Source organism: Populus trichocarpa, chromosome 8 (genome assembly GCF_000002775.5).
Source record: "Populus trichocarpa isolate Nisqually-1 chromosome 8, P.trichocarpa_v4.1, whole genome shotgun sequence".
NCBI classification, from domain to species: domain Eukaryota; kingdom Viridiplantae; phylum Streptophyta; class Magnoliopsida; order Malpighiales; family Salicaceae; genus Populus; species Populus trichocarpa.
The window spans coordinates 10,760,851-10,777,265 of NC_037292.2; the positions used below are offsets into that span (position 1 = coordinate 10,760,851).

At 33.2% G+C, this 16,415-nt stretch overlaps 2 protein-coding genes across 3 annotated transcripts; one reads left to right on the forward strand and one right to left on the reverse strand.

The window, feature by feature from the left end:
* The first annotated feature begins 7,719 nt into the window (after positions 1–7,719).
* On the forward strand, positions 7,720–11,890 carry LOC7467503 (VAN3-binding protein). Of its 2 annotated transcripts, none has more exons than XM_024607885.2 (7): positions 7,720–8,147; positions 8,734–8,841; positions 9,756–10,197; positions 10,337–10,564; positions 10,975–11,024; positions 11,252–11,309; positions 11,439–11,890. In XM_024607885.2, the coding sequence occupies exons 1-7, from the start codon at positions 7,842–7,844 to the stop codon at positions 11,657–11,659; spliced, it is 1,413 nt and encodes a 470-aa protein (XP_024463653.2). In that variant the 5' UTR covers positions 7,720–7,841; the 3' UTR covers positions 11,660–11,890. The 2 variants fall into 2 exon arrangements, with proteins under 2 accessions (XP_024463653.2, XP_002311638.3); XM_002311602.4 differs by having other exon boundaries at positions 7,721–8,147; positions 8,731–8,841.
* A 1,758-nt stretch (positions 11,891–13,648) lies between these two features.
* LOC7467504 (protein LIFEGUARD 2) lies at positions 13,649–16,415 on the reverse strand. Its single transcript, XM_002312512.4, has 4 exons — positions 16,058–16,415; positions 15,789–15,902; positions 14,191–14,348; positions 13,649–14,096 (listed from the first exon to the last, which is right to left on the reverse strand). The coding sequence occupies exons 1-4, from the start codon at positions 16,308–16,310 to the stop codon at positions 13,890–13,892; spliced, it is 732 nt and encodes a 243-aa protein (XP_002312548.4). The 5' UTR covers positions 16,311–16,415; the 3' UTR covers positions 13,649–13,889.

The window sequence follows — 16,415 nt, forward strand, 5'->3', positions numbered from 1 at the left end:
CTTCCGTGAGATCTCTCCGTAATCATTCTCCCTCTGTATACTCTTCCATTCCTCCATTGTCTTCGAGCTCGAGCGTGCATGGAAAGAGTGATGAAAGGGAGTTGCCAGTAAGAGTTGCCTGTGGTGTTGCCGGGTTCTTTAATAAAAAATACAGAAAGAGGCTTCAGAAAAGAAAAACAGATTTTACACCGGCTACTTTTTAGAGAGAGAACCATTTAATTTTTTTTAACACTTTATTTAAAAGTTTGTTTTTTTATGGTATTATTCTCGCTCCATTTCATGACCAATTTAATTCTTTTTCTTGTATTTGTATATTATAATTAAAATATAAAATGTTTGGTTAATTTTAGAGTATGTGAGATTAATTGAGATACATGAAAGTTGATCCAACACTTATATTAATATTAATAAAAAGAAAGTTCTAAAATGTTAAATAACAAAATAACCCTTAAACCCTTTTTTATTTCACCGTCCTTAAACCCATTAGAAGTAAAATACTATTTATTTTATATAGCTATGCAGATGAAAAAAAGACTTTATTTCCTTTTCTTCTTAAGAAAATGCTATTAATTCAATAGAAAGCAACGTATATGCTAATATCAACAAACAAGTAATTAAAGGCGTTGAGTTCTGAAGGTTTCAAGCCACTTTTTTCTCATTATTTATTTATTTAATAGTTTGATACTAACACTTAAATTTTAAGTGTTAATTGTATTGTTTGAAGGTTGATCTAATTGTCTCTCCTTGTAGATTGATCTCGTTGTTACTGTCGTTGATCTTTTTCTCTTCACCAAATCTTAAAACACGTAAAGGCTAGATTTCACTCGATTTTTTTATATAGGAAAAGGATTTTAAGTAAGATATATTTGGAAATATTTGTTTTTTCTTGGTTTCAAAATGTGTTTTCAGTGAAATATCCATTTCAGTTTTCCGCTAATGAACGGGGAAGGCTTCTATCACATTCTGTGACGAGTCTCGTGCTTTTGCCTTTGAGGAAGCATTATTATTATTTTTTTAATAAAAAAATGAGAACTAAGTAAAAGTTTTTCATGATCAAAAGTAAAAAAAATTAAAAATTATGAATTTCATTTTTATATAACTTCTGTTCTTAGAATAACAGTTGTTTTGTGTTATTTTACTAAAAATATTTATAATTTAACAAAATTTTATCATGAATTATTTATGAAAATAAATTGTCTCGTGAATCATGGAATCTTGTATTTGAAAAAAATATATTTAAAAACTCGTTTATCTTATTAATGGTGTGACCGTGATTTGAAAAAAATATTTTTTTTTATTTTAAATTAGTTTTTTTATTGTTTTAATATAGCAATATTAAAAATATATTATTTTAATATATTAAAAAAAAAACACCTTAAAAAACAATAACTAAAATTATTTAAATTAATACATGAAAGTGCAACTCCTTACACTATTATATTGATAGACACGCAGCATCGGATGAGAAGTCGAAGCAATGTCAATCCGTCTGTATGATTCGAACACCAGAACGTTGTACCAATACCGCTGTACACCCACCTTTTCTGTTTTTTTTTTTTTTGATAGTAATCGAGAATATTATAAATAGACGACCCCATTAAAAAGATGAGGGCTGAAATAAGAAAGATTACAGGGGGAAATTAAATCATAAAGAGAGCGAGGAATTTACAACCCCGACTAGTTAGTCCAGTTCATGATACATTCAGGATTTCTATAAAGATCGGAACCCGTGTAACTGAAATTTTTAACAGAGAACTTCAACTAAAAGGCCAACCGATGAAAGATAAGGTCAAAAATCACTTTCCAGACTTCACCCACCTTGTCTGTAGCAATCATTTCGCGGGACATCTTTTCCTACTCCGGCGGTTCTATTTCTGGCCACAACTCACCGCTACAAACAAAAAAAAAAAAACAAACTCCGTTCTTCCTTGGTTTCCCTTTCATGCCATTCTCGAGCATTGTTTTTCTCGAAGCTATCAAACACGCCTTGTAAATCCAAAATATTCTTGAGGGAGACTGGTTGAAGTCGTTTTAGCCAGCCAGATTTCATAGAGAGAGTTTCTCCAACGTGTCATGAGTTAGATATCATATTAAATTTTACAGGTAGAGAAAACAAACCGAGTTTGTTTAAAATATTTTATAAAAATTTTAAAATTAAAAATATCTCAACAATTAACTAAAGGTAGAAACTATATAATTTCTTACACGAAACAAATGGTAGACAACATTTATTATAAAATATTTATGAAAACTACAAAACGTCCTTTTCAAATGTCTCTAAGACAACGCACGTGTTAATTTGATGGAAATTACAGTCGATTATTTTTTTTTAATTTTTTTAATTTTTTTTTATTAATATAAATGTCCGAGTTAGCTTGTGTGTACCTCGACTAATCTCACGGACCCTTAAGTTAATAACCATGTAAGCCTCTAGTAGCTATCATATTAGCAACCACATGGCTCGAACCTGAGACTGCAGATGGAGCAAATCTCTTGGTCTCAAACTCTTATCATTGGACCACTAGATGATTTTCATTTTATTTTTCTATATTGCAGTGCGCGATCAAGTGTCGGATGTGTATGAGATTACGATGCGGTATATTTTTAAAAAAGTATTATAAAAAATATATATATTAGAATATTTTTTTTATACATGTATATCAAAATAATTAAGAAATATTAATTTGAGATTTTTTCAATATAAATATATTTTTAAAAAATATTTAAAAACAAAAATTACTTAACTCTCGTACAACACCTATATTTTATCTTCCATCCATGCAATGACTCGGTTATAAATCCATTGTTGCTTGTCCAATTTTTCAAATTTATCTAACATTAGCTGGTTTTTATTTTGTTTTCGACATGACATTTCTTGCAATGTTTTCCCTTTCATATCAAATAATGACGGTATATGATTAGAACATTTGAAAATTAGAAAAGTGGTATTTAGTTTCTATATTTTCAATGCAATTATAATACATCATCCCCTTTTAAAAATCTACCTCAATTTCTTGATTTCTTGCATTTATTTTTTTCTCGTTCACAATTCTCTTCACATTTAATTTCTTTTTTACAGATTATTCTCCCCCTCTTGCAATTATACCTCCTGTGGGCTGACCATAGCTGGGGCCCGGGGTGACTTTGCCACGTTCTTGTGTTATGCTGTTATGTGGTTTCCGGGTCTACGGTCCTCCTTTATTTTCGAAAAAATGAACAACGCTCTCTCTTTTCATCTCTCTCTACAGAGAGAACTTCGTAACGAAACTCATGTTAAAATTACGAGTTCACTTGTAAAATATAATTTTAAAAATTAATATATATTTATCATATATAATCATATAAAAAATATAAAATTATATAAAATCAGTGAAATCATGATTTTAAGATTTTGCAATGATTCCAAATTCATGATTTTTATCTTTATTGTTATCATTGTGTACGATTGTGTTTTATGAGCCTCGTAAATGCTTTTATCCATGATTTTTTTCTTAATTTATAATGTAAAAATAAACGAAACATAATCTTGCTTTAAGCATTTTTAACAAATAAAAAAATTTATCTATTATAAAATAAATTTTTAAAAATTCTTATTTGCCAAGGATATTTTTATAAGCAAGAGTGACAGGCCATGCTCAAAAGCCTAATCAACCATGTATTTATACCTAGATATCAATGTTTTTTAGACAAGTTTACAATATCATGTCTTTCCTATAAAAAATCTCATAACTTGTGGAAGATATGACCTAACAAGGAGCCACAATCAAGATAAAAAAAAATATTATATTTTGAATTACTTGATTCATTTGTATTGGTTCATGCAAAACTTGCAATTTCTTATGATATCCGTGGCCTGTAACAAACAATATTTGAAACTTATGAAAGTATAACAAATTAATAATATTTAAAAGAAAGCATAACAGTATCTAAAAGTGATGTTGTAACAACCTCAATTATATAAACTCAAATTATATGACATATATTTGTAGTTATTAATTTTTATATATACATGTATGTATGTATATATTTTACTGAAATTTTGGCAGAGTTTCCTCTATATTTTTTCGATATCAAGTTATCGACTAAATTATTTCTCAACCTGTAACATCAATCACAATTTTCATCCTATCATTTGAACTTTCAAAACTCAAGCATGTATCAATATCTCATTTCTATTTTCTATAGAAAATTATTTAAAGCTAATTAATTCTAGCATGCATTGTTTGTTATTTTTTAAAAAATAATTGTGCTCAAAATATGCAAACAACCTACCATAATTCAACCTAATAATAACAACATCATAAATTACATCAAATGTAAATTAATAAGTTCAACATTTCAATTCTTAAACATAAAAGTGTATTACAACAAAATATTAGTTTTTTCAATTACATTAATCACTTAACAAAATTATTTATCCATGCATCTACTTTCCGGTTCGAGGGTGCGAAGTACCTAAAACTATAATCACATTAAACATGATTAAAATTGCATATTTCAACCCCAAGGGATGTAGCTCAACTTGTCAAGTCCTGAGTTTACTCTCCAAATGTCACCGGTTCGAGTGCCACAAACCTTAGGGCCACTGGAGATTTACATGGTTTTTAACTTCAGGACCTTGAGAGATTAGTCGAGGTGCGCGTAAGCTGACCCAGACACCTACGGTTAACAAAAAAAAATTGCACATTTTGACAAATAATTGATTAAGGAATAATTATTCATGTACATTGAAGTAATTCTCACATCATTGAATGAATTATCTTATCCTTAGTAATTTAATAATTTAATAAATTCTTTTTCAGATAAAAAGATAAAATTTATAAAAAACAATACAAAGAGTGTCTCCAACAAACCCACATATTTAACTTTAATATAAATCGATTTAATTTTACAATTTATCTATTACACCGAATAATTATCCTATTAATCCGGAAGTTAATTCTCTTAACATGTCCATTCATCAAAACATTATTTATAGTAACCAGAAAATAATCTTCTCGACTTACCCATTCAACATGACATTATTTCCATTAACCAGGAAATAATCTTCTTGACTCGCCCATTCAACATGACATTATTCCCAGTAACCAGAAAATAATCTTCCCGACTCGCCCATTCAACAGGGCATTATTTCGTCCCTCTTTTTTTAAAAAACTTTATACTAAAATTACAATATACAAAAATTTCTTCTACAATAATTTAAAATTAGATATTTAATTACTTCAAGGTGTTGAATACGTACCTGGTGTCTGTGCGTGTGAAGAGATCCCTTGTTGCATATTAGGTCCTGCGACCTCCTCTATACCAACACAATTTATTGCGTCATTGTTCATTCATTTGAACCGGTAAAATTGTAATACCAATTACATATTTATTGATTAAATCCAACATCCTCAATTAAGCTTAATTAAACTTTTAATTCAAGGAGGATAAAACCCTCTTTTTGAATTATTTATTTATTTATTTTTACAAAAGTCATTATTCAATTTAACCTATCAACATCAATTATCTTTAATTTGACATGATTTCTTAATAATATTATCAAAACTCAATTTTCTAACTTTCTTCTTCTTTTAGCCGAAATTAACCTAAGGAAGAAAGTGAAGATTTTTTTTTCTTTTCTCTTTGAAAAATTCTTACTCCTTTCATATAATAACACTTATATATCTTCCCACATTTTTCAAATAATTGTATTAAAACCTCAAATCCCCTAAATTTTTTCTCTTTTAGCCGAAAGTTCAATAAAAAAAGGGGAAAATAATTTTGTTTCTTTTATTTAAAATTAAACACTTGCCCAATCATAATTCATGATTTCCAACATGGTTCAATCATAATTTGCATTATTCTGATAATTTATAACATAAACTCACAATTTCACATAATCATAATTTTACATAATCCTTCTTCAAACATAAAATTAGAGGAATTAGTCATTTGATGCATGTTATTTACCTTACTTTGATAAGGATTTAAGGAAAGAATGCAAGAAAAAAAATCAAGTGTTCTTCTTCTTCATTTTCAAACCCTGACTTGAATTTCTTATTTCAAAGCACTCGCCACCTGAAAATCACCATCTCTTGATGTTTAACTAGGTTAATCACTCTAATTACTTATTTTAATTGGTGAAATCAACAAGAACTTAAGTAGAAAAATCACATAGTTTCTTCCCCTCTCTTTGTTTCAAACTCTCGACCAAGAAAGAAAAAGATGGAGCATTTATAGTTTAGCTTTTATATATCTTCACATTCGCCCCATTACTTCTTATTTCTATTTTTGTAACTCAATACATTATTTTACTTAATTTACACCTTATCTTTTATTCTATTATATCCATTAACAATACCTGAAATTATTTTATTTAATCTATTCGGTGTTTTATTTATTTTGTTCAGATTATAATTTATCGAGTTTTCACATATGTATTATTCATAAAGACAAAAGACATCAAATAAGTTAAAACAACATGACATATGATCATGCATGTAGAGAAGGTATTGAAACTTGTGTTAGCCAATAAAAAAGTATAATTTTATATTACAAAAATAAGTACATGAAATTGTTTATTGTTTAAATGAACCATGCATAAAAAAAAATACTAATAATTTTACAATTTATTTTTTGGTTTACATTATACTTTTCATATCTCATGAACAAAAAGGTTTTCGACAACCCTGCTCCATGTAAACTTCGTGGACTCTAGCTACCATGGAAGTTATCTCACATATTTAGAAAATCCTAGAATTTATTCTCCTCTCCTTCTCTTTAATGACGCTACATATTTTATCTAGTTTCTGTAAGAGTTTCTTCATTAATACTTTACACTAACTTAAATACCAAAAGAGAGTCTTAGAATAGTCTTCCATGCAGGAACTTCACTCAGTGTAAACTCGACGTGACAAACGAATTCCAGCTCCCGCCGAGAGTTTGACCATCGTAGTGCTGAATTTCATCACACATGTATCATCTTTTCAGCATCATGTGACACGTAATAGCTACCCTACTCAAACTCTTCAGAGCGTGTGGTAATAATTATTTTTTTATTTTTTTAAAATTATCTGATATATATATATATATATATAAATTAATTTAAAATAAAAAAATAAAAAAATTAATTTTTTTAACTATAAAAACAAATAATTTATCCCTGCAGAGATAGAGTTGACCAATTACTTTTTTTCCCTAGATTTTGTTTGTTTTTCCGTTTGAAAAAAGTTTTGAAAAAAAATTAAATTTTGTTTTTGTTTTAAATTAATATTTTTTAATGTTTTCACACCATTTCGATGCGCTGATATAAAAATAATTTTAAAAAAATAAAAAAAATATTATTTTAATATATTTTTAAATAAAAAATATTTTAAAAAACAACCATTTACCTAAACCTATCATAATATTATTAGAAGAAAGTATCTAAAGTTGCAACCTAGGAATTGGGAGTGAGACTGTCATTTGCATTGACTAAGATGACCCGACAAATTATGCTTAAATAACACATGCTCTTGCATTTATATCATTATTTAAAATTCAAATTTTACCTTAGCAACTAAAAAAATTACAATAAGTGGTTTTTTTTTTTGTGTAAAAAAAGAAAAAATAAAACTCTAATCGGAACTTTTCTTTTCTCCTTTTTTTTTTAAGTATTATTTTTAATTTAATTTATCTTTTTATCATTATCTGCGATCCAATACTTTAAGAATAAAAAAGACAATCATAAGAACCTGACATCTCGCTCCACCATCCTCTATAAAACACCCACACCCAACCATATTCCTCAGTAAGAACCCCCACTAAACACACCACCAACACCTCGACACTGAACACACGTCCACCCTCTTCTCTCTCCAATGGACAAACCCGTAACAGAGATATGGCGACCCGACCCGGTCCTTTTCCGTCCACCGGAAACACCACGTGAGCCCATGGAATTTCTTTCACGTTCATGGAGTGTGTCAGCTTTAGAGGTATCAAAAGTCTTGGCCCCACAAATGGTCTTCTCTAGCAAGGCCATCCCATGCGGTGCTGGTGGTATGATACAGGAGGATATCATTGGAGAGTTAGAAGAGGGTTGTGCTACCGTTTCTGGAAACCCCTTTTCTTTTGCTTCCTCCGAGACATCCCAGATGGTCTTGGAGAGGATCATGTCACAGTCGGTGAGTTTAATTTTATATATTTTAGAGAGAGAGATGGAAAGAATAAAGACAGTTAGTGAGATTTCTTCCTTTTTCTTTTTGGCTTTCTTTGAGTCTTTGTTTTGTTCTTCTCTCTTTAATAATATACGAAGCAATTCACTGTCTTTGTCCTTTTTGACGCTTTGGTTAAGTTCTCTTTTGCCAAAAAAAAAAAAAAAACTTGTTTCTTCTACGGTGTTTGTTTGCTTCTCTCTGTTTTCTGATCGAACCAATTTGTAAAAGTTATCTGTATTGCCCTGCTTATGTATCTTTTATAAGAGAAATCTAAGTCTGACCTTGTTTTGATCCCTACACGCTCCATTTTCACTCTTCTTTTATCTTTTTGGTTTTATCTCTCATTCAAAATCCATATCAACCACATTAACAGTTGATCCACCATCGTTTCTTTTCCCACTCTATAATCTCTTGAAACACAAACAAAGACTCTGTCTCCTTCACAGTCACTAGTCTATTCCCTACTGTTATTACTTTTAATTCTCTCAATAAAGTTATAACTGCCCATAATTTTACTTCATTTCTTGATTTGTGGGGTCTATTCATGCAGCAGGAGGCATCTCCACGCACTTCAGGCCGACTCTCTCACAGCAGTGGACCTCTCAATGGGTCCTTAACGGACAGTCCTCCTGTCTCTCCATCTGAGATGGACGATGTCAAGGTAATTCCTTAAAGTTGGCCGAAGCTGATTAATGTTATGAAATTTGTTGCTATTTTTAGGGTAATTTTAGGCAAGTTTAAATAAAGTTGGTCTCGTCGATTCTGTGTGTTTGTGTTTGTTTTTGATCTTTTTTGGTGCAAAACACGATTTCTGATCCACTGACTCTAGGCCCCCCACGACACGAAACATATCTCAGGCTTTCTCTGTAACCAATGATACTTTTTCGCACCAGAGATGGAGAGAGAGAGAGAGAGAGTATCTATTATCTATTGTTCTGTTTCTCCTTTTCAAATAAGAAAAGCAATAATTTTTTTTTGAGAATGAAAATCAATAATACTATTGTTTTCAGGTCTCCTGTAGTATACTTTGCTTTGTTCCAAAGAAAACTACTGTGGCTTTTCTTGTTTCTCCTTGTATTTTTCTGTAAAAATCAACAGGGTTAACAAAATTTTGAGTAAGATGGTGATTGCTTTTCTGTCTTTTTAGCAAAATTATAGGAACTGCTATTGTTTGCGATGTGCGTGAATTGCATAATGACGATATACGTGCCCTTGTCTGTTTAGATCTAATCACCTTCTTCGTTTGTAGTTTTTAGAAGACGCGGGTACAAGCTGGTCCCGTAGAGAGTGAATTAGATTAGTTACAATGCATAACCACAGCAACACATTTATGGCGTCTGGACCCACTTTTTTTTAGAGCATCGTAACAACCCACCACCATAATTTTAGATAATCTCTGATGTGTTTCTATGATGATTAATTATTAGACAATCAATTTTACTTGCTGGTTTAATGATTCAGAAAATACTAAAATCTCGAACCCAATTTTTAGGAGAAAATATTTCATGAGAAAGGAAACCGATGTTTTTTAATGAAAATAATGAGTTATAGATCCATGTGCTTTCTTCTCCTCAGTTTTGTCGACCCAACAATCCGCCTAATGTACAGTTCCGTCCGCCTGCGGTCACTCCTGGTGGTAATGCCCTCACAGTAACCGCTGCCGGTGGTGGTGGTAAGACTGTTGGTAGGTGGTTGAAGGACAGGAGAGAGAAGAAAAAGGAGGAGGTGCGGGCCCACAACGCGCAGCTTCATGCTGCAATATCTGTGGCAGGGGTTGCTGCTGCTGTCGCTGCAAGTGCTGCTGCAACAGCTGCCACTTCGGGGGCTGGGAAAGATGAGCAAATGGCAAAGACTGACATGGCGGTGGCATCCGCTGCTACATTGGTGGCCGCACAATGTGTGGAGGCAGCAGAGGCCATGGGGGCAGAGCGTGAGCACCTTGCATCTGTTGTGAATTCTGCTGTGAATGTGCGTTCTGCAGGTGATATCATGACATTAACTGCTGCTGCTGCAACTGGTATGTTTGTTTTCCTTTATTTAATATTAATAAATTATGTTTATCATAATGGATAAATGCAGATTATACGTGATCTATTTACATTTATGGAATACAATTTAAATGAAATAATTCGAGATTTTTGGTGCGAGTGGTGCAGCATTACGTGGTGCAGCAACGTTGAAAGCGAGGGCATTGAAGGAAGTCTGGAATATTGCAGCGGTCATTCCAGTGGATAAAGGAGTAGGGGTGGGTGTTGGAAATGGCAGTAATGGTAGTTCAAATGGTAGTTTCAGTGGTGAACTTGTGCCTGAAGAGAATTTCCTGGGCATCTGCAGCAGGGAATTGCTTGCCAGAGGTTGTGAGCTCCTCAAGCGCACTCGCGAAGGTGATTATTTCCATGTTTCAAATTAATTAAGCTCACGATTATTTTTGCATATTTAGTAATCTAGCTCTGTTTTCTTTTTTATCCCAAGATTGAATGGAAGTTGCAACATGTCTAAACAATGATTATGTCAATTAGCTGGTATTTTACGAAGACATTTTGTATTATGATTTATGAGGTTTATGTTGATGGTAACAAGCAACTCCTTGTCAAGGTTATTTATTGGCTAATATTTTCCTCTATCAGTTAATTTAGAATTTGATTTCTTTGCAATATTGGCTCTTTAATCTTCTTGTCACTCGGATTGTGGTAGAGTTGGGAAAACTCTAAAATTATGTGACTGCAATTTTGGAACAAAATTTGGTACTTGATGTGGGAGGAGAATCTTAATTAGGTTGCTGTGATCAATGCAGGTGACCTTCACTGGAAGATAGTTTCTGTTTATGTCAACAAAATGAATCAGGTAATTATAGCGCTTCCATTCAAACCAAAATTCGTGCTTTTACTGTTTTGGAATATCAAATCGTTGAATTATTCGGGCATGATGAGTGTGGATCTAATCTAATGAGGTAAAAAGGGATCAGTGCCAAAGTTAAAGATATGATCAAATGATGAAATAAATGGAACCACTTTCTTCTTTCTTTATTCTGGTCATGCGACCTTTAACTTTTGAAACTTCTTTTTGTGCAGGTTATGTTGAAGATGAAGAGCAAACATGTCGCTGGGACCATTACAAAAAAGAAAAAGAGTGAGTATAGTTGCATTTGTCTTTCTCTAATAATGTGAAAAACAGAATAGGAGGTAGGGCTTCTTCCATTCTGGGGATTTGAGAAAAAGTTAAAGTGGCACCAACACCTTTTGAATTTTCATTTTACAGATGTGGTGATTGAGGTGATAAAAAATATGCCCTCCTGGCCAGGCCGCCACTTGCTAGAGAGAGGTGAGCAGAGGCGGTATTTCGGTTTGAAGACTTTGCAACGGGGAGTTGTCGAATTTGAGTGCTCGAACCAGAAGGAATATGATCTCTGGACTCAAGGCGTCGCAAGACTTCTCTCCATTGCAGCAGAAAAGGGCAACAGACATAGAATGCGAGTGTGACCATCTACTGGGGGGTTAGTTTTGCAAATGAAATGGAAAGCTGGGGATATACAGATTATTATATATATATATGTAGATGGGCCATGTGAACATTTTAAAGCTTTTTAAGATTTGGTTGGGCTATATTTTTGGTGTACCTAAATTGTAAAGAACGAGGAATTGAAGATGGCCTCTCCTTGTGGGTCTCTCTTCGGTCTACGGGGAATATAGTTTGGGTTCTTGATTTTCGTATCTGAATAGTAAAAGGCAAGAGCCGCAAATAAAAAGTACGCAAAACCATGTGTTCCAAGTCTCTGGTGTTTCACTGTCGAGGGAAATGAAAGGAGGATCTCGGACCGGTGGTGGTAAAGCGAGAAGGAATCTAATTCTGATTGTGGATTGATTATGGAAGATAAATATTCGGCTTGATTCAATGTGCTTCTATGTCACGTCGGCCTTTTGTTCTTGTCACCCTGGTTTGTTTAATTAATGTAGTGGTGGAGGCAATGATTGTTTTGATTAGTGCAGCCTCCACTTTATCCAACGATCTTGTTCGGAACAAGTGAATCAAGAATCTTAACAATGACTTAATGTGAAGTTGGATTTGGTCTTGACTGGCAGAAGCCGGCTTCGGTAAGGGGTGGTGGTCCTGCTCTGGAACCGCCTTGGTCAATTGCCTGTCTCGCATGGAAAATTAATGCCTAATGCCTGTTTGCAATATTTACATATCCCAAAGTGCAATTTGTTCTTCGGACTGCAAATGGAAGGCAATTCTCCCCCTTGCTCATCCTGATGAATGAGTATTATTGTTCTATCTTTATATCTAGACATTAAAAAAAAAAAAAAAATCTGATAAGATTGTACTGTATATAGGTGAAATATTTTTATTTTTTTAACACATTAAAATCATTATAAAATATAAAAAAAATATTAATTCAATATTCTTTTAAGCTAAAAATATAAACAGAAACTGTGAGAAACATACTCTTAGCCGACGTGTGCCCTAACAGCCTTTATATTACAGATTAAATTCAGCCCATAGCAATACATGAAGAGATTATTTTTTTTCCTGATAAAAACCTAACAATAGTTGCTGTCCTTTTTGTTTGTTTTTTCCATTTTAGACACGAAGAAGATTTTTGGTTAAGCTTTTTTAATTGTTGTTGTTTCTTGTTCCACGTTTTTTAGGCACATGGCCGTAATTTGAAATCCGAATGATGGACAAATAAATTCTGATTCGTGAGGGGATAATGAAAATGTTTTTATTAGAAGGGAAGAAGGGGTTTTTTAGCTTTATGTATTTCATAGATTTATGTACTAACAATCTTAGAAACTTTTCTCTTACCGAAGAAGTTTCCTCAACTCTTGAATCATGAAGTTGTTCAATTATATATTTAGATACTTTGATATCCTTGAGAATACAATTTATAAGAAATCTGATTCCAAATATTTCCCATACTCGTCCCGTTGGTCAATATTAATGTTCTTACAGTTTACATCTATACAGTAGATTATAAACTATTCGTGATGGAATACAGAACGAATGCTTGCACACAGAAAGCGGGAGTATTGACAATAGAGGTCATGTTTTCTGTAAATTCCATGTTTTGTTCGAGGCATATATATACAGGATGAAATTGCGTGCGATGCTTCGATCCTTATTTTGCATGAACAACTATTCAATATACTCGGAAATGTTAGTTCTCTCTCTGGGGCTCACTTAAATTGAGATTAATATAAAGAAACAAGAAATGTTTATCATCTGTGGGTTAATTACTTTACTAATTACATGCCAGGTAGCAGTTACTTTTAACCTAGCAATTTCCTTGTCAATTTCTCAACCACCCAGTTGTAACATAGAAAAAGAAGAAGAAGAGGAAGAAGATCGCCCTTTCTTCAACTAAACCTGGCTCTTCTTTGACTTGCCTGCCTTCTGACTTCAATGTCCACAATAATCTCACCCAAAAAGCCAAGCACGCACATAAAGGGAAGCAAAGAGAAAAAGGAGAATAGAGAACAAATCGCGGTTGATACCAAACAAGTCTGATCAATTCTACAATACTATCAGAAAACTGCAGACAGGCTATACGTGAAGGGGGTTCAAGAAAGGCATGGAGGAATGCTACTCGTTAGTGTTAGAAGACTGAAGTCATATGTAGGCTATAACAGCAAGATTTGTATTTCATACTTTATGTACCAGCTATCCAATTGAGGAACTAAAGATATTATCAGTAAAAGGTATAGGAGGAGTCTAATTGTCAACTGCATTGAAGATGTTGAGGAGAGCGAGGAATAGATTGATAATATCCAGATAGAGGTTGATTGCTGCTGAGATGTACTCGTCATAGCTGAAACGCTTGATCAAGTTGCCAGTGTCATAAACGATGAAACCAGAGAATACGATCGCTCCCAAGCAACCATATATCATCAGTGACCACTTTCCAAGAGGGAAAAGGAACTGCATTGCAATGTATTCGTTTAAAGGCAACAAGAGAAAAACAAAAGAGACACAGGAGATCAAGGTTATAAATGCAAAAGCCCTGAATGCATACCTGAATCAACCCAAAAACAATAAGGACTAAGACAGCACTAAATAAAAAGGGTCCGAGGAAGCTGAAATCTTGGCCTCTTTTCGCAGCCCAGAAGGTATAGAGAGTTAGACCAACAACCACAACACTTGTCAGAATTGCTGCCTCCAAAACAATCCTACCTGTTAATAACAAACTCATGAAAAAACCATTAATTATTTGCTTTTAACTTAATATAATTGTTATTAAGCACCTTGACCAGACACTTGCCATGGACCATCAAATATAAAAAGCATGGGTCAGCAATTGTTCGCAATTTTCAGAATTTTTTCCGTAGTAGCAACTCTATACCTGACCGTTTTGGAGTCAAAATTTAAGGCCATGAGAAATTAGCAATCCTTAATGATCTAATGCTTTCAATGTGACAGATAGAGAGGCCAGTCAGCACTCAGATAACAGATATCAAAGTTTTTAAGCATTACCATTAGTTATGTCGGGAGACATTGGTGTCCAACCTGTACCCATTTAGACTGCTCTTCGTCATCGTCTCTTATATTTTGGCAAATAGCTAGCTAGGTATTTGATATATATATATATCTCACATTGCCGCAAGAATATAGGGGGGGGGGGGGGGGGGGAATTAACACAACAAAGCAACTATTTTCAAAGATAATCTGTTGCCTGGAAAAATCATCTTGCAGTCAGTCCTGGGATAGAGGTTGCTACTACTTATATATGCACTCATGCTCCCTAGATATGTCAAACTCCTTTCAACCATGCATGCATTGCTTCACTATTACCGTGAATTAACAAACTTTCTAAAAATCCAACATACACAAATACAATGCCCTTAAACATCCATTTAATCTTCCATTGATAAATAGGGGAAATCATGAAAAAAAATTTAATTAATAAGCAAGCACACAAATATTCTGAATATAGCATGACTAACACATTCGACTGTGGCAATTGTAATACATGCAGCATCCTGATTCTACATTTATGATTCTCTGATTCTTGCCACAAACAGCAGGAGCAGACACACCCTGAACGTCCAATAGCTTGATAAAAATAAAATATAGAACCAAAATCAAAGCATAAGGATCTAATTAAGATAATAACTCCAACGAGCACAGAAACAAAATCACAGACCCCTATGTTGGGGATCGAAATGGAAATGGAAAAGGATCAAAGAAAATCAATAACAACAATGTGAAAAACTCGAAAAAACCGATCCTAACTTCCAATGTGCCTACCTGTATCGACGAGACACGCAGAGGTAATTAAATAAATCACCAATTAATTTATGATGTCCTAATATACAATATGCCTTTCCTAAACAGTGAAATCAGATCACTAATTTCTGTATTTCACGTGTCCTTCGATTGATTTCTTCAATGAGCTAGCTATCATTTTCTCTAGATAAAACGTTACAATGAAACTGGTGCAGTCATAAACTTCTGTTCGGTTGCAAAATAAAACTTTATTTTGCATTTTACTTGCTCAATTAAAGTAGAGAGATTAATTACGGGTTTCGAATTTTCAGTCACACAAACAAATTAAAACCCACGCAATTACCCAAAAAATAACTCTATAATATAATGGGGGTGCTGCGATTATACCTTTTGTGAGAGCACAAGAAAGACCAACGGCAAACGCAATGCAAATAGTGAACAGCGCCATAAAAAAATAGTTCCATGGGTGACGCTTGGAATAAACATGCAATGGCCAAAGCACTGCATTAATACAAACAAAAACCATTCACAAAAAAATACCCCACAGTTTCATTAGTAAAAAATCTCATAAATAATTCTACAAAAAAAAAACCCAAATAAATAAAACCCATGAAGACAAAATATAGAAAGAAGAACGAGAAGGAAAAAGGACATACGTATGAGGGTAAGGATGAGGGAGACGATGTAGATGGCAAGGCCAGGTGTGGTATGGAGAATGAAGCGAGGGATTGGAGGGACAAAGACGACGGTGGCTGCAACACCAACCGTGAGAAGCAATTGCATGGCAAGTATTATGTAAACTTTCCTGATAAAGGCCCAGCGTAACTGCGGTGGCTCTTGCATCATTGGATACAGTTGATTACTTATACCAGCTTCCATGTCAAATCCTTTCTTATTGTTGGATTCCATTTTGCGTTATTGTTTAGGGTTGGTTTCTAAGTAATGCAGAAGGTGGTGAAGGAACAGGGATTTGGTTTATTAGGGTTTTTTCATATGTTTATCTGTGAACTTTGG

Bases quoted from the DNA above. Each gene is read 5' to 3' on its own strand.
- LOC7467503 (XM_002311602.4), top strand. From the start codon at position 7,842: ATGGACAAACCCGTAACAGAGATATGGCGACCCGACCCGGTCCTTTTC. The intron at 8,842-9,755 runs GTAATTCCTTAA...TCTTCTCCTCAG, and splicing joins CTGAGATGGACGATGTCAAG to TTTTGTCGACCCAACAATCC. The intron at 11,310-11,438 runs GTGAGTATAGTT...TTCATTTTACAG, and splicing joins CATTACAAAAAAGAAAAAGA to ATGTGGTGATTGAGGTGATA.
- LOC7467504 (XM_002312512.4), bottom strand. From the start codon at position 16,310: ATGGAATCCAACAATAAGAAAGGATTTGACATGGAAGCTGGTATAAGT. The intron at 14,349-15,788 runs GTATAATCGCAG...TGTTATTAACAG, and splicing joins TTCTTGTGCTCTCACAAAAG to GTAGGATTGTTTTGGAGGCA. The intron at 14,097-14,190 runs GTATGCATTCAG...ATTGCAATGCAG, and splicing joins TTGTTTTTGGGTTGATTCAG to TTCCTTTTCCCTCTTGGAAA.